This window comes from Eumetopias jubatus, unplaced genomic scaffold (assembly GCF_037043125.1).
Source record: "Eumetopias jubatus isolate StellerSeaLion01/CBP00866 unplaced genomic scaffold, mEumJub1_p1.0 scaffold_12, whole genome shotgun sequence".
NCBI lineage: Eukaryota > Metazoa > Chordata > Mammalia > Carnivora > Otariidae > Eumetopias > Eumetopias jubatus.
Genome location: NW_028274818.1, coordinates 78,260,172 through 78,284,203, shown reverse-complemented (window position 1 = coordinate 78,284,203; position 24,032 = coordinate 78,260,172). Strand labels below are relative to the sequence as shown.

The 24,032-nt window shown below is 43.5% G+C and overlaps 1 protein-coding gene across 1 annotated transcript in view; it reads left to right on the top strand.

The window, feature by feature from the left end:
* Positions 1-24,032, top strand: part of APOLTP (apolipoprotein lipid transfer particle homolog) — a 152,373-nt gene that overhangs the window by 73,260 nt on the left and 55,081 nt on the right. The window contains exons 37-39 of the mRNA XM_088017372.1: positions 4,300-4,514; positions 6,323-6,516; positions 23,146-23,454. Coding sequence (XP_087873498.1) covers positions 4,300-4,514; positions 6,323-6,516; positions 23,146-23,454 — 718 coding nt within the window. The remainder of the gene's footprint in view (positions 1-4,299; positions 4,515-6,322; positions 6,517-23,145; positions 23,455-24,032) is intronic.

Sequence of the window (24,032 nt, the reverse complement as noted above, 5' to 3'; positions counted from 1 at the left end):
GATCAGGGGGCACCTGGCTGGCCCAGTCAGTAGAGCACATGACTCTTGATCTCTCGGGGTTGTAAGTTCGAGCCCCACGTTGGGTGTAGAGATTACTTAAAAATCGTTAAAGGGGATCCTGGGTGGCTCAGGTTAAGCGTCTGCCTTCGACTCAAGTCACGATCCCAGGGTCATGGGATCAAGTCCCATTTTGGGCTCAGTGGGGAGTCTGCTTCTCCCTCTGCCCCTCCCCCCACCCATGTTCTCTCTCACTCTGTCGCTGTCTTGCAAATTAATACATAAATAAAACCTTTAAAAAATAAAATCATTAAAAAAAAAAGGCAGCAGGAACAGGCTCACAGAGCCGTATCATCCATGCTGCTCGAGGCTCGGCCCATTGACTACTGTGTCCCCTGCTGGAGCCTCTCCAGAGACTTTCTGTGGAGGGTTGGACCCATCAGGGTACCGCACATGCTCAGGGATTGGTCCGTCTCCTTCCGGCACAGAAGACGGCACTGGCTGGGGCTCCGCTGCCTCTGTTAATGGCTGTCCTTCAGGATGACCTAAGTCCCTGGGCACCGAGTGGAGTGTTCTTCTGCACTAGGGGCTGTTTGTCAAGGTACCGCATTGTTGCAAGTAGGCATGGTCTGGGCACTGTCTGACTCGGGCTTTTGGAGTGTGTCCCTTAGCCCATATAGGATGCAGAGTGGGAATGGTCCCTGGGATCCGCTTAGCCGTGTCTTCTCCTGCTGTAAGGCATGCTATTCTAAAAGGCTGCATTGCATCCGAGCTCCTTTCCATAACCATGACCAGAAACCTGGTGGGACTCACCTGTGCCATTGCCGTTGCCACAAGCCCCATCCAAACCCTGCTCGGCATATCGAACTTGCATGGCTGTCCTTGTCCCAGAACACCCAAGGCTCCATCCAAGTCATTGCAAATGACAAGATTTCATTCTTTTTGATGCGTGAGTCATATTCCATTGTGTACACCTACCACATCTTTCTTTTAAAATTTTTTTAATAACCAAAACATCGCCTGCAGAAACTGAAGAAAAAAGAGGGGGGGGGAGGCTTTTTAAAATACAGACTGCTGGAAATAATAAGGAAAACCACACTCTGTCTATAGGATAGGCAGGAGATGCCTAAGAAAGGTTTCAGAATGAGAATACATTTTGGTTAAGGGAAAAGAAAATAATTTTTTCCTGAAATGAGACTGGTTGTTTAGAGAGAGGGAAGCTTAGGACAAAATCTAAATGAAAAAAGAAAGTTGTAGAAGGTTCGAGAAGGAGAATCTTCGGGAAAGAATTTTATGTGTGGTCAGGACTAAGATTGAAGGAGTAAGTTTGAAAAGTACACCGGTATAAGATTAGAATTTGATTTGTCCCTCTGTTAAATTTTTTATTGTTATGTTAATCACTATACATTACATCATTAGTTTTTAATATAGCATTCCATGGTTCATTGTTTGTGCATAACACCCAGTGCTCTACGCAGAATGTGCCCTCTTTAATACCCATCACCAGGCTAGCCCATCCCCCCACCCTCCTCCGCTCTAGAACCCTCAGTTTGTTTCTCAGAGTCCATCGTCTCTCATGGTTCGTCTCCCCCTCCGATTTCCGCCCCCCATTCTTCCCCTACCACATCTTCTTTATCCATTCATCAGTTGATGGACATTTGGGCTCTTTCCATAATTTGGCTGTTGTAGATAATGCTGTTATAAACATCGGGGTGCATGTGTCTCTTTGAATTAGTATTTCTTTTTAAGATTTATTTATTTATTTGCAAGAGAGAGCATGAGCACAAGCAGGGGGAGCAGCCGGCAGAGGGAGAAGTGGACTCCCCACTGAGCAAGGAGCTCGATGCGGGGCTCAATCCCAGGACCCTGGGGTCATGATCTGAGCCAAAGGCAGACGCTTGACCAACTGAGCCACTCAGGCATCCCCAAATTAGTATTTTTGTATCTTTTGGGTAAATACCTAGTGGTCAAGTGCCTGGATCTTAATCAGTGGCATCCTGCGCCCTCCTAGCTTTGCGAAACGGTGCATTGAGGTCTCTAACTTACTATCATGCTCTCGTTTCCCTTCCCTGCACAGCATGCACTTTCTCCAACAAGTGCATTAGACTTGCTGGTATTTTCAGGGCGTCCCGTACTCATGCAGTGGTCCACAAGCATCTGACCTCTGGGCCACTCCACCCCACACAGAGGTCCCTGGCCAAGTTGGCATTCCCCCCACAGATTTCCCTTTTCCTCTTTCCCCTTTCCAACACCTCTGCACTCAGAGGGTTTTCTCCAGCTTCCTGGCTAGCTCACCAGTTATGCAGCTGATCCCTGGCTGACTCTAAGCCAAGGGTGGGTAATGGCCCAGGGAGACCGAAGAAATGACCTGGAGATGGCAATCAAAACAGAGGTTTCTTGGGGGAACTTACAGGGAGGCCAGGAGCAGCAGACTGGAGAAAACATCCGTTGCTGGGATCTACATGCAGCAAATTTTATAGTGTAGCAACTAGCCCAGCAAATATTCATAGCCTCTCCCTCCTTGCATGACCAGTGCTCCAAGAAGATTAAGACGTGCCATGTGGACATTCTTTGTTACAAAGGAGATGCTCGAGGTTGGCCACCGCCAGAGCCCATGACCTTGGATGTGGAACATGTTTTTTCTACATATCCTGCTTGATGGGAATATAGAGGGAGCACAGCATCCGTACATTCTCAAGACAGTGATTAACAGGGTCATTCAGGGTGTGCTTGCACAAACCAGCCAGTCAGCACATACCATACACCCCCTCTATGAAATCTTGATTCCATAGACATCCTGTATTTGTGTGCTGTATGCACATCTGTGATTTGCACACAAGAAGTTTTGTTTTTTTTTTTAATACACCCCCAACAAACCAGGTTTTGCATTTGGGGGCGATATTACCCGTGTGGAGAATGCATGGTCTTTGGGCGTCCTCAGGACCACAGAGGCCAGTCGGAGGAAAACACGGGTGTATCCTAAAAGTTCTCAGCCCAAGCCACATTGGAATCACTTATGGAGGTTTTAGAACATACCTGGACCCTAGCCTGGAGAGGCTGAATTGATTGGTCAGGGGGTCCCAGGCATACTTTAAAAAAATTAATAAACTTAGTATTTCAGAGCAGTTTCAGGTTTCCAGAAAAGTTGCAGAGAAAGTATGGAGAGTTCCCATGTAATGCCCCCACCCCCCGACCCACACTGTGTTCCCTTTTACGAACATCTTACATTAGTGTAGTAGATTCCAATGGGCGAGCTGATATTAATACATTATTATTAACCAAAGTCCATAGTTTACATCCAGGTTCACTCTTGGGGGTGTATAGTTCTGTGGGTTTTGCCAAACGCAGAATATCATATACCCGTATTTACTGTATCACAGAGAAGAGTTTCACTGCCCTAAAAATCCCCCATGTTCCACCTACGGATCCCTTCTACCCTTAACCCCTGGCTACCACTGAACCACTATGTAGCCTTTTCAGGCTGGCTGCTTTCACTTAGTAAGATGCATTTAAGGATTTTTCAAGTCTTTTTTGTGGCTTAAGAACTCATTTCTTTTTATCACTAAATAATGTTCCCTTGTGTGGATGGACCAGTTTATCACCTCCTCTTTGGAGGGATCAGGCGTGCTTTTAAAAGTTTCCCACTTCAATGTACATCCTAGGGCTGGAGCAACTTCTGCCCTGTAGATGGGGAAACTGAGGCTCAGATGAGGAAAGGGGCTTCCGGTTCTGCAAAGTTGGTGGAGGAGCAGGCCTCCCTGCTCCACCCCCACCCCTGGGGGCCTGACCAAGCCTGACCCCCAGGATGGCTCCTCCTTGTGCACCGGACACCTTCCCCTTTGAGCCCCAGAGCTTCTGGGGGTCTTCTGGGCCCCAGGGGGGCACTGTTGGGGGCATCCTTTTCTGTAACCGAGTGGCCCAGGGGTCTTCTGCTCCCGCCTGCTGTTCCCTTCAGGCACAAGCATGAGTTTTAGAGCCCATGCAGGCCCATATTAAATATGTGACTCTCTTTGGGCCTCAGTCTCCCAATCTGTAAGATGGAAATTCCCATTTCACACATGCTGGGAAGGACAAGGTAAGACTCTGTCCCTGGGCCAGGAGCTGGGGTCAGGGAAGGCAGTCCACCACCGTTCCCTCTGCCATCTCTCTTCCTGTGTGCTTGCTGTCTGTGGGGCTTGGTGGTTCTCAGAGCTGGAGAGGCTCTGGAAGGCTTCCTGGAGGAAGGGCCCTCCCACGTAGCTGGTTCCCACAGACCTTTCCAGTCCTCCCTCCACTTCTAAGCCCTCTCCTGCCTCCCCTCAGGTGCAGGTGGCTGCCCAACGATACAAAGACAGCCTCAGCGGCTCCCTGTCTGTGCACACGTCCAACCGGGAGCTGGTTCTGCTGGAGGCTGACACCAGCCAGGACACCCAGAGACGCAGCCGGGGCTGGGACATGAGCGTCCTCCTCCACCAGGCAGTCCTCAGCGCCCCCCGGGCCATTCAGCTGCAGCTGTCCAGCAAGGTGGCCCCAACCAGGTGAGGACCCCCAAAGGCTGTGCGAGGCAGGGGAAGGGCCTCCAAGGGCAGAGGGCTCGTGTCTTGGGAGATGGGAAATCTTCGTTCAGAGAGGTGCCCTCCTCCATGACTCGGGGACTGGGTCTAAATCACCCCACCTTCGGCCGTTCTTGATTTTAGGCCATTGAGGGAAAGGAAGAAGGAGGCATTCAGTTTTGCCCATCATTCTTTTTTCTTTTCTTTCTTAGTAATGCCTGCATTCATTGTGGATGACTTGAAAGATGACAATAAAGTATAAAGCGTAAAACAAGAGTCTCTAGAGATAGTCATGGGGAGAAAGTTGGGACGGTCTTTTGCCTCGGGCTATATCTTCACACGGAGGTTTATCCACTACGATATGGCCATCAGGGTCCTGGGCCATGGAGCCAGCTGCCCGGGTTCAAACCCCAGCTCAGCCTCTGGGACTTTGGGTCAGCCGCTGTGACTTCCTGTGCCTGAGTCTCTCCCCCTGCTTCTTGGGGTTGTCCTCGGGTTAATGGAGTGGCACACGTGCATGGCCCACCAGGGCCTGGCCAGCAAGGATGTTCACTGCCTAGCTGCCATTGTCACTGGCCCTTGGAGTAGGACTCATTCTGGCACAGGTCGGATCTCCCTTGAATGTTAGTGCCCTGTTTCCTGCAGAGTCCCAGCACTGGCAACTTTTGTGAATTTGAGGAGACCCAAGGCTCTGGGTATGGTTCTAGATAACCCTGTCCCCAGAATTACCACCTAGAGCTGTCCATCCACGGATTCATCCCTCTGTCCGAATGTCCAGCGTTGTCTCCAGTCTTTCAAGGGTTTGAGGCAGATTATAAAAACCTATATTGTTCTAGGTCAGGAATTGACAACCTTTCAGGCAATGGGCCAGTTGATAAGTATTTTTGGATCTATGGGCCATACGGTCTCAGTGGCAATGACTCTGCTGTTGTAGCCCAGAGACACCTTAGATGACATGCACATGAATGGGCGTGGCTGTCTCAATAAAACTTTATTTACAAAACAGGTAGTGGGCTGATTTTGGCCCACGGATGCCAAGTTTTGTTCTAGATTTTTCAAAACACATGAGGAAATGAGCGTAAAGGGAAAAGAAAAATGGGGAAAAGAGGAAGGTGCTCAAAGTGGCTTTAGGAAACAAAATGCATGTCATGAGGTCATGAGGTCCCGTACATTTTTTAGAGCTCAGCTTAAAATTTGGCTCTGAGCCTCCTAGTAGTCAATGAAAAAAGAGAAACCAACCAGTGGCGTTTTCAAAGGCCATGGGGAAACACACTCACACCCGTGTGAGTATGCACGAAAGAAGGCATGGCTGATCTCGTTTCTGGTGTTGATCCTCAAGGGAGGTGTCTCCCATGGTGCCCTATGAAGAACATCTGGGTGGATTATAGGGACCAGGTCCCCTTCCCCAATTCTCCAGGAAGTTTAATACCAGCCTTGGTGAAGCTCTTTATTTTCTCATTGCTCATCATCATATGATGCATTGATAAGTTATCAGCAATATCCACTCAATATCAGTGGTTCTATTTTATCCCCCACTTTACAGAAGAAGAAACTAGGGCTCAGAGAGCTTACGTCCTTGTCCATGGCCACAGTTAGTGAGTAGCAGCACTGGGGTTCAAACCCAGGTTTGACTGACCCCAAAGCCCATGATCTTAATCCCTACTACACTGCATCCCCATGGGCTGAGAGCCAGTAAAGCAGTCCTATGATGGGTCTGGACAGTGGGGTTCAGGGACCCACCTCCTGTCTGCGGGGATAAGTTTGTACCTTATCCCCATCACGTTCCTTCCTAGGGTTTGGCTGTTTTATAAGGTGCTGGTGGACCAGAACACAGCACAGCTTCTCCTCAAGGCTTCCATGGAGAAGAGGGGAGGCCAGGTCTTGACCCTGCAGAGCCAAGTCCAGCACACGGTGGCTTGTTGGACAGCTCTGCCCCGCCTCCTGACCCTCAAGGGCATGCTGAAGCAGAAGGAGATGCTCAAAGAGGGTGAGCCTGGGGAACACCACAGGGCAGGGGCAGTGGGGGTCCTGGGCAAGCATTTTCCGTGGAACCGCAGAGTAGATTAAATCCTGCATGTTTTCAAGTCCACTGATAGTTTGTTTCAGTATGTCACACATTCATGATACCTCTTTGTCAGAAACAAATACCCGTTCTGACAGAGTGAATCTTCTAACAAAATACCAAACCAGCTTCCTTATGCAGGACTTGTCAGAGCCCTTAATGTACTAATGGATATTGGAAAAACCCAGGAGGAAGAGTTAGGGGCAGTGTTTCCCAAGCATATTTTTTCTAATACTTTTAATTCTGACATAATTTCAGACTTACAGAAAAGTGGCAAGAATTTTACAAAGAATCCCACAGGCCCAGCCCCATCAATTACTGACATTTTACCACATTGTTTATCATTCTTCTTCCTTATCTCTTTCTCTCTCTATACACATATATGTGTGTATGTACTATTTTTTAAAATAATTTTTTATTGTTATGTTAATCACCATACATTACATCATTAGTTTTTGATGTAGTGTTCCATGATTCATTGTTTGTGCATAACACCCAGTGCTCCACGCAGAACGTGCCCTCTTTAATACCCATCACCAGGCTAACCCATCCCCCCACCCCCTCTGCTCTAGAACCCTCAGTTTGTTTTTCAAAGTCCATCGCCTCTCATGGTTCATCTCCCCCGCCGACTTACTCCCCTTCATTCTTCCCCTCCTGCTATCTTCTTTTTTTTTTCTTAACATATGTTGCATTATTGTTTCAAAAGTACAGATCTGTGATTCAACAGTCTTGTACAATTCACAGCGCTCACCATAGCACATACCCTCCCCAATGTCTATCACCCAGCCACCCCATCCCTCCCACCCCCCACCACTCCAGCAACCCTCAGTTTGTTTCCTGAGATTAAGAATTCCTCATATCAGTGAAGTCATATGATACATGTCTTTCTCTGATTGACTTATTTCACTCAGCATAACACCCTCCAGTTCCATCCACGTCTTTGCGAATGGCAAGATCTCATTCCTTTTGATGGCTGCATAATATTCCATTGTGTATATATACCACATCTTCTTTATCCATTCATCTGTCGATGGACATCTTGGCTCTTTCCACAGTTTGGCTATTGTGGACATTGCTGCTATAAACATTGGGGTGCACGTACCCCTTCGGATACCTACATTTGTATCTTTGGGGTAAATACCCAGTAGTGCAATTGCTGGATCGTATGGTAGCTCTATTTTCAACTGTTTGACGAACCTCCATACTGTTTTCCAGAGTGGTTGCACCAGCTTGCATTCCCACCAACAGTGTAGGAGGGTGCCCCTTTCTCCGCATCCCCGCCAACATCTGTCGTTTCCTGACTTGTTAATTTTAGCCATTCTGACTGGTGTGAGGTGGTATCTCATTGAGGTTTCGATTTGGATTTCCCTGATGCCGAGTGATGTTGAGCACTTTTTCATGTGTCTGTTGGCCATTTGGATGTCTTCTTTGGAAAAATGTCTGTTCATGTCTTCTGCCCATTTCTTGATTGGATTATTTGTTCTTTGAGTGTTGAGTTTGATAAGTTCTTTATAGATTTTGGATACTAGCCCTTTATCTGATATGTCATTTGCAAATATTTTCTCCCATTCTGTCGGTTGTCTTTTGGTTTTGTGGACTGTTTCTTTTGCTGTGCAAAAGCTTTTTATCTTGATGAAATCCCAATAGTTCATTTTTGCCCTGGCTTCCCTTGCCTTTGGCGATGTTTCTAGGAAGAAGTTGCTGTGGCTGAGGTCGAAGAGGTTGCTGCCTGTGTTCTCCTTTAGGATGTTGATGGACTCCTGTCTCACGTTTAGGTCTTACAACCATTTGGAATCTATTTTTGTGTGTGGTGTAAGGAAATGGTCCAGTTTCATTCTTCTGCATGTGGCTGTCCAATTTTCCCAACACCATTTGTTGAAGAGACTGTCTTTTTGCCATTGGACATTCTTTCCTGCTTTGTCAAAGATAAGTTGACCATAGAGTTGAGGGTCCATTTCTGGGCTCTCTATTCTGTTCCATTGATCTATTTGTCTGTTTTTGTGCCAGTACCACACTGTCTTGATGATGACAGCTTTGTAATAGAGCTGGAAGTCCGGAATTGTGATGCTGCCAGCTTTGCTTTGCTTTTTCAACATTTGTCTGGCTATTCGGGGTCTCTTCTGGTTCCATACAAAGTTTAGGATTATTTATTCCATGTCTTTGAAAAAAGTGGGTGGTATTTTGATGGGAATTGCATTGAATGTGTAGATTGCTCTAGGTAGCACTGACATCTTCACAATGTTTGTTCTTCCAATCCATGAGCATGGAACGTTTTTCCATTTCTTTGTGTCTTCCTCAATTTCTTTCATGGGTATTTTATAGTTTTCTGAGTACAGATCCTTTGCCTCTTTGGTTAAATTTATTCCTAGGTATCTTATGGTTTTGGGTGCAATTGTAAATGGGATCGACTCCTTGATTTGTCTCTCTTCTGTCTTGTTGTTGGTGTATAGGAATGCCACTGATTTCTGTGCATTGATTTTATAGCTTGCTACTTGACTGAATTCCTGTATGAGTTCTAGCAGTTTTGGGGTGGAGTCTTTTGGGTTTTCCACATACAGTATCATGTCATCTGCAAAGAGTGAGAGTTTGACTTCCTCTTTGCCGATTTGGATGCCTTTGATTTCTTTTTGTTGTCTGATTGCTGTGGCTAGGACTTCTAATACTATGTTGAATAGCAGTGGTGAGAGTGGACATCCCTGCCGCGTTCCTGACCTTAGGGGAAAAGCTCTCAGCTTTTCCCCATCGAGAATGATATTCGCTGTAGGTTTTTCATAGATGGCTTTTATGATATTGAGGTATGTACCCTCTATCCCTATACTCTGAAGAGTTTTGATCAAGAAAGGATGCTGTACTTTGTCAAATGCTTTTTCTGCATCTATTGAGAGGATCATATGATTCTTGTTCTTTCTTTTGTTAATGTATGGTATCACGTTGATTGATTTGCGGATGTTGAACCAGCCTTGCAGCCCAGGGAGAAATCCCACTTGATCATGGTGAATAATCCTTTTAATGTACTGTTGGATCCTATTGGCTAGTATTTTGGTGAGAATTTTTGCATCCATGTTCATCAAGGATATTGGTCTGTAATTCTCCTTTTTGATGGGGTCTTTGTTTGGTTTTGGGATCAAGGTAATGGTGGCCTCATAAAATGAGTTTGGAAGTTTTCCTTCCATTTCTATTTTCTGGAACAGTTTCAGGAGAATAGGTGTTAATTCTTCTTTAAATGTCTGATAGAATTCCCCTGGGAAGCCATCTGGCCCTGGGCTTTTGTTTGTTGGGAGATTTTTGATGACTGCTTCCATTTCCTTAGTGGTTATAGGTCTGTTCAGGTTTTCTATTTCTTCCTGGTTCGATTTTGGTAGTTGATACATCTCTAGGAATGCACCCATTTCTTCCAGGTTATCTAATTTGCTGGCATAGAGTTGCTCATAATATGTTCTTATAATTGTTTGTATTTCTTTGATGTTGGTTGTGATCTCTCCTCTTTCATTCATGATTTTGTTGATTTGGGTCGTTTCTCTTTTCTTTTTAATAAGTCTGGCCAGGGGTTTATCAATCTTGTTAATTCTTTCAAAGAACCAGCTCCTAGTTTCGTTGATCTGTTCTACTGTTCTTTTGGTTTCTATTTCATTGATTTCTGCTCTGATCTTTATTATTTCTCTTCTCCTGCTGAGTTTAGGCTTTATTTGCTGTTCTTTCTCCAGCTCCTTTAGGTGTAGGGTTAGGTTGTGTATTTGAGACCTTTCTTGTTTCTTGAGAAAGGCTTGTATTGCTATATACTTTCCTCTTAGGACTGCCTTTGCTGCATCCCAAAGATTTTGTACAGTTGTGTTTTCATTTTCATTGGTTTCCATGAATTTTTTAAATTCTTCTTTAATTTCCTGGTTGACCCATTCATTCTTTAGTAGGATGCTCTTTAGCCTCCATGTATTTGAGTTCTTTCCGACTTTCCTCTTGTGATTGAGTTCTAGTTTCAAAGCATTGTGGTCTGAAAATATGCAGGGAATAATCCCAATCTTTTGGTACCGGTTGAGACCTGATTTGTGACCTAGGATGTGATCAATTCTGGAGAATGTTCCATGGGCACTAGAGAAGAATGTGTATTCTGTTGCTTTGGGATGGAACGTTCTGAATATGTCTATAAAGTCCATTTGGTCCAGCGTTTCATTTAAAGTCTTTATTTCCTTGTTGATCTTTTGCTTAGTTGATCTGTCCATTTCAGTCAGGGGGATGTATTATTGTATTGTTGTCAATGTGTTTCTTTGCTTTTGTTATTAATTGCCTTATATAATTGGCTACTCCCACGTTAGGGGCATAGATATTTACAATTGTTATATCTTCTTGTTGGATAGACCCTTTAAGTATGATATAGTGTCCTTCTTCATCTCTTATTACAGGCTTTGTTTTAAAATCTAATTTGTCTGATACAGGGATTGCCACCCTAGCTTTCTTTTGGTGTCCATTAGCATGGTAAATGGTTTTCCACCCCCTCACTTTCAATGTGGGGGTGTCTTTGGGTCTAAAATGAGTCTCTTGCAGACAGCATATTGATGGGTCTTGTTTTTTAATCCATTCTGATAGCCTGTGTCTTTTGATTGGGGCATTGAGCCCATTTACATTCAGGGTAACTATTGAAAGGTATGAATTTAGTGCCATTGTGTTGCCTGTAAGGTGACTGTTACTGTATATTGTCTGTGTTCCTTTCTGATCTATGCTGCTTTTAGGCTCTCTTTTTGCTTAGAGGACCTCTTTCAATATTTCTTGTAGGGCTGGTTTTGTGTTTGCAAATTCCTTTAGTTTTTGTTTGTCCTGGAAGCTTTTTATCTCTCCTTCTATTTTCAATGATAGCCTAGCTGGATATAGTATTCTTGGCCGCATATTTTTCTCGTTTAGTGCTCTGAAGATATCATGCCAGTCCTTTCTGGCCTGCCAGGTCTCTGTGGATAGGTCTGTTGCCAATCTAATGTTTTTACCATTGTAGGTTACATATCTCTTCTCCCGAGCTGCTTTCAGGATTTTCTCTTTGTCTCTGAGACTCGTAAGTTTTACTATTAGATGTCGGGGTGTTGACCTATTTTTATTGATTTTGAGAGGGGTTCTCTGTGCCTCCTGGATTTTGATGCCTGTTTCCTTCCCCACATTAGGGAAGTTCTCCGCTATTATTTGCTCCTATAATATACCTTCTGCCCCTCTCTCTCTTTCTTCTTCTTCTGGGATCCCAATTATTCTAATGTTGTTTCGTCTTATCGTATCGCTTATCTCTCGAATTCTGCCCTCGTGATCCTGTAGTGGTTTATCTCTCTTTTTCTCAGCCTCTTTATTTTCCATCATTTGGTCTTCTATATTGCTGATTCTTTCTTCTGCCTCATTTATCCTAGCAGTTAGTGCCCCCATTTTTTATTGCACCTCATTAATAGCCTTTTTGATTTCGACTTGGTTAGATTTTAGTTCTTTTATTTCTCCAGAAAGGGTTTCTCTAATAACTTCCACCTTTTTTTTTTATTTTTTTAAAGATTTTATTTATTTATTTGAGAGAGAGAGAATGAGAGATAGAGAGCACGAGAGGGAAGAGGGTCAGAGGGAGAAGCAGACTCCCCGCTCAGCAGGGAGCCTGATGCGGGACTCGATCCTGGGACTCCAGGATCATGACCTGAGCCGAAGGCAGTCGCTTAACCAACTGAGCCACCCAGGCGCCCCTCCACCCTTTTTTCAAGCCCAGCTAGTATCTTTAAAGTCATGATTCTGAACTCTAGGTCCCACATCATACTAATGTCAGTTTTGAGTAGGTCCCTGGCAGACGGTACTACCTCCTGTTCTTTTTGCTGAGGTGATTTTTTCGTCCTGTCATTTTGTCCAGAGGAGAACAGATGAATGAGAGAACAGAATGCTAACAGGTTAACAATGTCTCCAGCAAATATACTCTATACAAATCAGAAAAGACCTGAAACCAGGGGACAAGAAAGGGAAAGAAAGAAGAGAAAAAAAAAAAAAAGGAAAAAGAAAAAGATAAAAACAAACAAAAACAGAACAAAACAAAAAAAAGCAGAATATGATCAAATATGATCAGGCTAGTGCATAGATCAGTGCCACACACTAGCTTTTGGGCATATTTTGGTCTGTTAGAAGAAAGTACCTGCTAAAATTTTAAAGGAAGAAAGACTTATATATGTACAAATAAGGGTTGATACAATGAAGGGATGGCAGATGACTGTAAAGATGAAAATTATAAAAGATTTTATAAAAGGAATTGATAAGATAAGAAGTTGGTTTTTAAAAAGAAAGAAGAAGATTTAAAAAGAAAAAGAAAAAAGAAAAAAAAGAAAAAAAAAGGGAGAGAATGTGATCAGGCAGGAGAATAGAACAAAGCCATACACTAGTGATTTAGGGTATATTTTGATCTGTTAGAAGAAATTGTATCTCGGGCACCTGGGTGGCTCAGATGGTTAAGCGTCTGCCTTCAGCTCAGGTCATGATCCCAGGGTCCTGGGATCGAGTCCCGCATCGGGCTCCCTGCTCCTTGGGAGCCTGCTTCTCCCTCTGCCTCTCTCTCTCTCTCTCTCTCTCTCATGAATAAATAAATAAAATCTTAAAAAAAAAAGAAGAAATTGTATCTCAAAATGTTAAAGAGAGAACAACTTATATATATATATATATGCCAAAAATAAGGGTAACTACTATGAAGGGATAAAAATATGACTCTAAAAATGAAAAATAAAAAATGTTTTTTTTAAAAAGGGATTGATAAGATGTTGTTTGAAAAAGGGAAAAAGAAAAATTAAAAAAAAAACAGTTAAAAAAATTAACTTTGAAAAACTAATTAATTATGGTAAAAAAGCCATGAATTCTATGTGCAGTATTCCCTTAGTGCTGGAGTTCTCCGGTTCTCCTTGATCGGTAAACTTGGTCTTGGCTTGCTGGCTGTTTGCGCTGATCTTCTGGGGGAGGGGCCTGTTGCCGTGGTTCCCAAATGTCTTTGCCGGAGGCGGAATTGCCCCGCCCTTGTCGGTCCGGGCTAAGCAAGCTGCTCCAGTTTGCTCTCAGGAGCTTTTGTTCCCTGCAAGCTCTCCGTACAGCTTTGGAGGACCAGGGTGAAAATGGTGGCCTCCCAATCTCTGCCTGGAGAAGCTGAGAACTTGGGGCCCCCGCTCCTCAGTGCGCCCCCAGAGAAAAGCAGTCACTCCCGTCTCCCCAGTCTCCGGCCGCACTCCGTGCTCACCCGGCCTGTGACCCAGCGTTTCTATCTCTGGCACCCAACCCCATGTGGAGTCTCCAAACCCAGCAGATCCCTGCGGTGCACCCCCGCGCCGCTCCTCCCGGGGGAGGAAGGGGAGTCTCCCCGGCTCTGCCACTTGTTGGGTCCCTGCTGGAGGAGCAGTGGCCCGAGTGGGCCGTGGATCACAGTCTATGGCCACCCCAAGCTGAGAGCCCGTGCCTCGGCTCCGTCTCTGCAGCCGGCTTCCCTGCTCCGATACCTGAGAGCTCTGCTGCACTCAGGCACCCCCAGTTTTTCTGTGACCCCGAGGGTCCTGAGACCACACTGTCCCGCGAGGGTTCCACCCCCCCGCTTAGCCACTGGAGCGACGTCCCTCAGCGGAGCCGACTTCTAAAAGTTCCGATTTTGTGCTCCGCGGCTCCACCACTCACCAGAAGCGGCCGACGGAGGCCCCCTCCCCCGCCGTCTATCCTCCCGAATATCGCCTCGGATTCACTTCTCCGCAGGTCCTACCTTCCAGAAAGTGGTCGCTTTTCTGTTCAGAGTGTTGTTACTATTCTTATCTTCGATCTCCCGTTGAGTTTGTAGGTGTTCAGAATGGTTTGATCCCTATACAGCTGAATTCCTGAGACCAGACGAAATCCACGTCTCCTACTCCTCCGCCATCTTGCTCTGCCCCTGTATGTACTATTTTTATTTGTGTTTAAAAATACAATTTATTTCTGAACTGTGTTTTACTAAGTTGCAGACATGATAGTTCTTCACCCTAAATAGTGCAGTATTTATTTCTTAAAAATAAAGATAACCCTCGGGGTGCCTGGGTGGCTCAGTTGCTTAAGTGTCTGGCTTCAGCTCAGATCATGATCTCAGGGTCCTGGGATCGAGCCTTGAGTCTGGCTGTCCACTCAGTGGGGTGCCTGCTTCTCCCTCTCCCTCTGCCGCTCCCTTGGCTCATGCTCTCTCTCTGTCAAATAAAGAAATAAAAGCTTTAAAAATAAAATAAAAGATATTTTCCTACATTCTACAGTGCAGCTATCAAAATCAGAAAATTGAGAGTATTTCTTTCCCTTTCATGATATTTACATTTTTGAAGGATACGGGGTAGTCATTTTGTAGACTATCCATTATTTGGGGGTTGGTCTCATGCTTCCTCATGACTACTTTCAAGGAAGCCAAAGTAATAAGGCATCATCATATTCAGAGGTACCCAAGGTCAGTACGTCCCAGTATTGGTGACAATAGTTTTTTTTTTTTTAAGATTTTATTTATTTATTTGAGAGAGAGAGTAGAGATAGAGAGCACGAGAGGGAAGAGGGTCAGAGGGAGAAGCAGACTCCCTGCTGAGCGGGGAGCCTGATGCGGGACTCAATCCCGGGACTCCAGGATCATGACCTGAGCCGAAGGCAGTTGCTTAACCAACTGAGCCACCCAGGCGCCTGGTGACAATAGTTTTGATCACTTGATTAACATAGTGTCTGCCAGATTTCTCCCCTGTTAAGTTTTTATTTTTTCCTTAATATTCTGACCTCAAAAAACAGGTTGAAGAGCATTTCCTTCTCTTTTATTTTCCAAGAGTTTGTGTAAGATTGGTGTTCATGCTCCCTTAGTGTCTGATAGACTCTACCTGCAAACCACCTTGAGTGCTCTTTGTGGAAAAGTTTTTTGTAACATGCGTGGATATAGAGGTATTGAGGTTTTCTATTTCATCATGTGTAAGTTCGTAAGTTAAACTTTTCAGGGTATTTGTCCATTTCAACTAAGTTGTCAAATTTATTGGCATAAAGTTATTCATTATATCTGTTATTATCCTTTTAATGTAGGTGGGTACTATAGTGCTGGCCTGCTCTCCTTCCTGATAGTTGTTACTTTGTGCTTCTCTCTGTTCCCTTGGTCTAATTAGGATTTCATCAGTTTTGTTGATCTTGTCAACCAACATTGGGTTTTGTTTTCTCTCTAGTTGTCTCTTTCCAATTTCTTTGATCCCAGCTCTTATCTCTGTTATTTCCTTTCTTACCCTTAATTTGGATTTACTCTACTTTATTAAGGTGGACCTTCAAGCCGTTGATTTTTAGACCTTTTCTCTTTCTTAATATAAGCATATAAAACTGTATATTTGCCTCTCAGTGTTCTGTGAACTGCTTCCCACAAATTTTGATGTCATGTTATTTCCATTTATTTTGAAATATTTTTGGATTTCTCTTGTGATTTCTTCTTTGACCCATGGGTTATTTAGGAGTATATTGGTTAATTTCCAAATATTTGAAAATTTCCTAGATAGCTTCTTGATATTTATTTTCATTGTGGTCAGAAGGTCAGTCTTTTAAAATTTGTTGTGACTTGTTTTACAAGCCAGTATATAGTCTATCTGTGAACATACCTTATGCACTGAAAAAGAATTTGTGTTCTGCTGTTGTTGGGTGTAATGTTCTATAAAGGTCGGTTAGGTCAAGTGTTTGGTTGTGCTGTCCTGATATATATCCTTAGTAATTTTCTTTTTGTCTTGTAATTGTAGTAGTTAATGAGAGAGGGGTATTAACCTCTCCACCTGTGATTGTGGATGTCTCTATTTCTTCCTTTTATTCTGTCCATTTTTGCTTCATGTATGTTGACAAGCTGGTATTAGGTATATGAGCATTTATGATTTTTACACTTTCTTGATGAATCAACCCATTTATTGTGAAATGTGCTGTGTCTTATATGACTCTTTGGAGTCTGTTTTGTCTGATATTAATGTAGCTGCTCTTGCTTTTTTTAAGATTTTATTTATTTGACAGAGAGAGACACAGTGAGAGAGGGAACACAAGCAGGGGGAGTGGGAGAGGGAGAAGCAGCCTTCCCGCTGAGCAGGGAGCCCGATGCGGGGCTCAGTCCCAGGACCCTGGGACCACGACCTGAGCCAAAGGCAGACGCTTAACGACTGAGCCACCCAGGCGCCCCTGCTCTTGCTTTTTTATTGGCATTTACACTGTGTGTATTTTGCCACCTTTTTTCTTTAAACATATGTTTCTTTATATTTAAATTTCTTGTAGACCACATATAGTTGGATTTTGCTTTTATGTCTAGTCTGACAATCTCTGCCTTTTAATTATACTAGTTGATTGATGTTTAATGTAATTATAGATATAATTGGATTTACATCTATTTTTCTATTTTCTGTTTTCCCATATATTTTTTGTTCCTCTAGTCTTCTTTTCTTGCTTGCTTTTGGATCAATTAAAAAATTAGAACTCAGTTTTAATTTATCTATTGCTCCTTAAGCTTCTGTTCCTTGATATCATTTAATGTTCTACTTAGCATTTGTATTGAAGCATTTCACATTAATTGTATGAACCTAGACTTTCATCCCCCATCCTTTCTGCTATAGTTGCCCTCTGTGTTAGATCTGTATACACTATAAACCTCCAATACAATATAATAATTTTTGCTTTAGTCATATTGATTTGAAAACAGTTAAGAGGAATAAAGTGGTCTTTTATATTTTTACATAGATATTCATCATTTTTGATGTTCTTCCTTCTTTCCTAAAGATCAAAACTTTTTTCTGGTATCATTTCCTGTCATTTTAAAGAACCACCTTTAGCATTTCTTGGCAGGCAGGCTAACTATCAGTGAATCCCCTTCATTTTGATTTGTCTGAAAATGTTACGTTTGCCTTCACTCTCAAAGGATATTTTGTATGTGCATATATCTTAACACATTTAGAAAATTTTCACTTTGGGAAAATTATTTCTTGAGATATTTTTTCTGTCCCATTTTCTCTTTCCTCTCCTCCTTGGGATTTCCAGTTGATAAGTTTTAGAACTTTTGATACTGTTCCACAGGTCTCTGAAGTTCCCTTGATGTTTTTTTGTCTTTTTCTTTCTTCAAAAGTCTATTGATTTGTCTTCCAGCTCGCTTACTTTTTCTTCTGTCTTCTCCAAATACCACCCAATAAAAATTTTTGGACTGTTCAATACATTTTTTTTTTAAATCTCAGATTTTGTATTTTTTGTTCTAGACTCTCCATCAGGGTTTTTCTTTTTTTTTTTAAACTTTATTTAAATTCAATTAATTAACATATAGTATATTATTAGTTTCAGAGGTAGAGTTCAGTGATTCATCAGTCTTATATAACACCCAGTGCCCTCCTTAATGTCCATCACCCACATCCCGCATTCCTTCAGCAACCCTCAGTTTGTTTCCTATGATTAAGAGTCTCTAATGGTTTGTTTCCCTCTCTGATTTCATCTTGTTTTATTTTTCCTTCCCTTCCCCTATGTGTCTCTGTTTTGTTTCTTAAATTCCACATATCAGTGCAATCATATAATAATTGTCTTTCTCTGGCTGACTTATTTCACTTAGCATAATATCCTCTGGTTCCATCTCTTTCATTGCAAATGGCAAGATTTCATTTTTTTGATGGATGAGTAATATTCCATTGTGTGTGTGTATATATATACCACATCTTCTTTATCCATTCATCTGTTGATGGACTTTGGGGCTCTTTCCATAGTTTGCCTATTGTGGACATTGCTGCTATAAACATTGGGGTGCACGTACCCTTACAGGTCACTACATTTGTATCTTTGGGGTAAATACCTAGTAGTGCAATTTCTGGGCCATAGGGTAGCTCTATTTTTAACTTTTTGAGGAATCTCCATACTGTATTCCAGAGTGACTGCACCAGCTTGCGTTCCCACCAAGAGTGTAAGAGGTTTCCTCATTCTCTGCATCCTCGCCAACATCTGTTGTTTCCTGACTTGTTAATTTTAGCCATTCTGACAGGTGTGAGGTGATATCTCATTGTGGTTTTGATTTGTATTTCCCTGACGCTGAGTACCATCAGGGTTTTTCAAAAATGATTTGCATTTTAGGACGGGATTTCCTATCTGTTCATTCAATACAAGAATATTTTCCTTATTTTCTTGAGCATAGTTATAAGAACTGTTGTAAAATCCTTATCTGCTAAAATCCTTGCCCTGTTTCTTTGTATGTCTAGGAATTTGAGATTGTATTCTGGACATTTTGAATAATGTAGAGACTCTGAATTATTTTTTATTTCTCTAAACAGTGTTTCTGTTTGTTTGCTGGTTTTTTTTTTTTTTTTCCTTATTTTGGCTGGCAGCTAGGCTCAGAGTCCAAACTCTCTCTTCTCTGGGAGGATGCAGCTGAAATCAGTTCAGTTCTGTTATTTTTGCTGGACTGCTTGGAGTCTGTTCCACCCTTGTGAAGTTCAGGGATCAGCAAAAATTTGAACAGAGTTTATAAGTAGAATTTAGGGTTTCCCCTGGGTGTCTTTCTCCAGAATTCCCCACTTTACTTTCCATTTGTTGTTGTTACTTTGAACTCTGTTCTCAGACTCTTGAATCAGTTGGACTGCAGATTGCTGTCCGAATGTTGTCCACCTTCGTGGCACCAAAAAAGAGTAAACACATGCAAATCATTTAGCTCTGGTCATTTCCTCCAAGTGTTAACTCCATTCCAGGTCTGCCTATTTGTGGTCACTCTCCTGTCACTGCAGATAGCTGTTTATTAATTTTGCCTAGAATTTACAGTGACCATCTTGGGAGCATTCGTCCAGTTAAGCTCCCCCACCATTAACAGAAATGGAACTCTTCCCATGTCTTTTTGACATGTTTCTATATTCTCTGACCACTTCCTTCCTTTATGACCAAAAAGATGTTTCAGTCTCATTTCATATTTTCTGTGACATGAAATAATCCATTTCTCAAGGATCCTTGGTTCCTTTCAGTGCAAAATAGTATGTAGAAACTAAGATCTGGGTGCTAGGTATGTTTATTCCTACTGCACTATCAGTCCCGGGCCTTCTCAATGGATGGATCTAGAAAATGGAAACTTACACACACACACACACACACACACACACACACACATTTCTATATCTGTCTACCGATAGATAAGTTTAAAACCATTAGTTCACACTGATGTCCTCAATTTCAGTCTATCCTCAAAAAGCTCATTCTCACTGTTTTCCATTTTCATATTTTTTATTCCCTTCTCCAACAGAAAGAAACCTGACTCCGATTATCCATAACATGTTTACTTATTTGTTCAGCCCAAGAATATATAGAAAGTAGTTTCAGAGTTACTGACCTATACCTGTATGAAAGTAAACTTTATTAACTAGAATTCAATATTTGATTAGAGTTCCTTTTGTCTTTGGCCTGAATGTAATGTGGTTGAGATTCATCCAAGTAGTTGTTGAAGGCATAAATCTAAACACTGTGTTCAAAAGTTCGTTAGGATTAATCCCCCTACCCACTCCCATGTGATTCTGTTAATCATTTGAAGTGCAGTTGGGTTCAATGGTTTCTGTTTGTATTCCATTTTTAGGTTTTCCCCTATCCTTACTGATTTTATGTATTTGTTTTTTGATTATGTGAAACATTAACAATGTTCCCAAAGCCAGGATTACACAAAAAGGGACCCTTTGCGCATGCATCCTTGACCCCAGCACCCTAGCTGGACATCTGTCCAGGGCCCAGTGTTTCAGAACCTAAAGACTCTGCTCTTCCCCCAAGAGGTGGATGCCATTCTCTGGTCTGGTAGTAACATCAGCACCAACCCTCCTACTCCCAAATTGGCTAAAATGTGCCCAAACCACATTTCATGATAAAATAACAAAGGTTTGAAAAAATTAAACCTGGGGCGCCTGGGTGGCTCAGATGGTTAAGCATCTGCCTTTGGCTCAGGTCATGATCCCGGGGTTGTGGGATCAAGCCACACGAGCAGGGAGCCTGCTTTTCCCTCTCCCTCTGCCTGCCACTACCCCCTGCTGTACTCTCTTTCTCTCTGTCAAATAAAAAATAAAAACTCTAAAAAAAAAAAAAATTTAAGCCCATTCAAATAAAAAAAATGTCACAGAAAACTCTTCTTGTCAACTTTACTTTGAGGTACACTGATGGTCTCTCTTTCATCCTTTAACACTTAACACATATTACTTCATTTTTGAAGGCAATGATTGAGGTATCATTTCTTGGAGTGTAACTTACATACAGGAAAAAACCCTTTACGTTCTGATAAACTCGTACAGTTGTGTAGCTACCAACACGGTCTTGATAACAGTTCCATCTGTATCATCTCTCCCTAAAGTCTCTTCTTGCCACCCATTGTAGTCAGTCTCTCTCCCACCCTCATCCCTGGCAACCACTGAGCTGTTGTCCATCCCCATAGTTTTGGCTTTTCTATAACGTGACATCAATGGGAACATACGGTATGTAAACTTTTGAGTGTGGTATCTTTTGCCCAACATAATGTGGTCGACACGCCTCCAAGTTGTGACACATATCCAGAGTTTATTCCTTTTTATTGCTGAGTAGTATTCCGTGGTGTGGAGATACTGCAAATTATCCATTCACGGTTGAAGGACATTTGGGTGGTTTTCAGTATTTTTCAGTTAGGAATAAAGCTGCTATGATGATTGGCCTACAGGTTTTTGTGGGACTGTATGGTTTCATTTCTCTTGAGTAAATACCTAGGAGCAGGATTGCGGGATTGTACAGCAAATATATGTTGAAATCTATAGGAAACTGCCAGATTATTTCCAGAGGGGCTGTACCATTTCACATTCCCGCCAGTGTGGTGAGAATCCTTGTCGCACTGCATCCTTGTTAGCAATTGGTGTTGTCGATTTTTGATTTCGGGGTTTTCAGTTGTGATTTAAAATTGAATCCCATTTTGGTTTAAATTTGTGTTTTCCTCAGGACTAATTATGTTGAACATCTTTTCAAAGGCTTATATGCTACTTTTAAATTTTCGTGAGCAAAGTGTCTCTTCAAACATTTCCCCACTTAAAAAATTGAGTTGTTTTCTTGAATTCCCAGACTGAATTTGGGAATTATTTATACAAGTCCTGTGTAAGATGTGTGTTTTGAAAATACCTTCTCCCAGTCTGTGGCTTTATATTCTTTCACTGGAGTCTTTTGAACAGCGGAGGTTTGAAATTTTGATCAAGTTCAATTGATTATTTTTTTAGTGAATAATGCTTTTGCCATCATATAAGACATCTCTACTAAATCTGAGGCCACATCTTGGAAGTTTTATGGTTTTAGGTTTTTAAATTGGGCTTGTGGTTAATTTTGAATTAATTTGGGTGTATGATCGGGTAAAGATCAAGTTCATTTTTTTACTTGTGGATTTTCAATCATTTCAGCACATTTGTTACAAAGACCATCCTTTCTCTGCTGAATTATCTTTGTACCTTTGTCAAATATCAACCAACCATGTGTGTGGGTCTATTCCTGGACTCTATGTTGTCCCATCCAACAATATTTCATTTTCACTTCTTTTCTAAAAAAAAATATTTATTTATTTGACAGAGAGAGACACAGTGAGAGAGGGAACACAAGCAGGGGGAGTGGGAGAGGGAGAAACAGGCTTCCCGCAGAGCAGGGAGCCCGATACGGGGCTCGATCCCAGGACCTTGGGATCATGACCTGAGCCAAAGGCAGACACCCCATCACTTTTGCTTCTTAATAGTCTAGTGAAATCTTACTCTGGTTATCCATGACTGACTGGTTAGTATCTTAGAGGATATGGTGACATAGGGCCCTACAATGTAAGGAATTTGTAAAAAGATGATCTTAAGATTCTGCGAGAAACTCTGTCGGTGTGGAAAGTGCTCTGTACTCTGTGATTGAGATTTGCATGAGTTCTTTGTCTGGAAGCACAGAACAAGGGGGTTTAAAGCAGCCCAGGGGTGCACAAGGGCCTCCTTCATGAAGGTGGTAACCCATGAGTCCAACTTTGAATGATAGGAGGGGAGGTATAAGGGCAGTTGGACCACACCGAGGCTCTGAAAGAAACTGGTCGGGGCAGGAGATTGAAATGGTTCTGATAAGAGCAAGAATTTCCCTATTGCATGAGTTACATATGGGCATGGATTCGCCCAAATGTGTAGAATCTTCTTCTTCTCTGGATGGATGAGACCTCTGAGCAATTTTTCTGTCCCTAGAATTACGGTTGGATCCCTCAAGTCTTCCTGGGTTTCAGTTTTGTTATCTGTATAACGGGGCCATTCTATCACTATGGTCTGTGACTCTCTTGAGCAGGAATTGAGCACCGGTATTAACTGACACCTCTTGTTAGGCATGCTGCTTCCCCCACTGCCCCCTCCAAGCCCTTTTGTTTGTGAATTAGCTTTCAGTCCTCAGAGCATCCCGGAAGGGAGCTGGTTTAATTTGGTCCATTTCCCAGATGTGCCCCACCCCCTGACAAGAGTTAGAATTACATCACGGATCTAGGAGCTTCCTACCCCAGGATCCTTTTCCCTCCTGCCCAGAGCAAGCCCGTCCCCTGGGCTGACCCCCTGCTCTGGACGCCTTCTCTGCCATCCTCTGCAGGAACCGTCAGGATCACTGCTGACTCAGCTGTGCTGGGCTTCCTCCTGCGGGACAAGCATGAGAAGGCAGGGAACAGCACCAGCGTGCACAGTGTGACGGGCATCCTCCCCCAGAAGAGCAGCCAGGCCTTGCCAAGAGAGCTTTTGCTGAGAGGGCGACTGCAGGCCCGGCCGGGGAGCCTCGGGGGCCAGGCCCACCTCCGAGCCCACTTGGCAAGCCTGGCTCTGGGCGGGGTCTGCACCTGGGGCCCTGGGCGTGGCCAGCTCTCAGGCAGCCTGAGCCACAACATCAGCACCTTGAGTGAGGCAGGTAGGAGGGGCGAACAGGGCTGCATGCCTTCCTCCCCAAGGGCTCTCAGTTCCTGAAGCCAAGGGAGGGGGGAGAGAGAGGAGCCTCCAGCCCCCAGATCCACCTTCCAGCTCTGTTTCCTTCCCCTGCTGGTGTCTGTTATTCATCCAGAACACACAATACAGAGATAGTCGTAGTTCCTGAGTATTGACATGCTTCCAAACCCAGTGGCAGAGAGCCCCTGCTGCCACCCCCTCCCCCAGGGCCCCCCACCACAGCATCTCCCCTCCAACTTACTTCTCAGTCTTGGAAGCTGGTCTAGTGGGGCCTCCAGGATATGCTCCTGCTCACAGATAGGAAACAGGACACCCCCAGCTTCTTGGGGACATTTCAGTAAGGCCTGGCGGGGCCCAAAGGAGCAGCAGCTAGGGGAGAGCGAAAGATAAGACCCCCCCCCCCCGCCCCATTCCCCTCCTGCTCCGTGAGAGCCAGTCCCTGTCCCTGGGGGGCTTAGAAATGCGAAGGGGACACCTGACCTTCTCACTCGTTGAGTGTGGTACCCGGCGAAATCATCGCTGCTGAGGATCGGAAATGGTTTC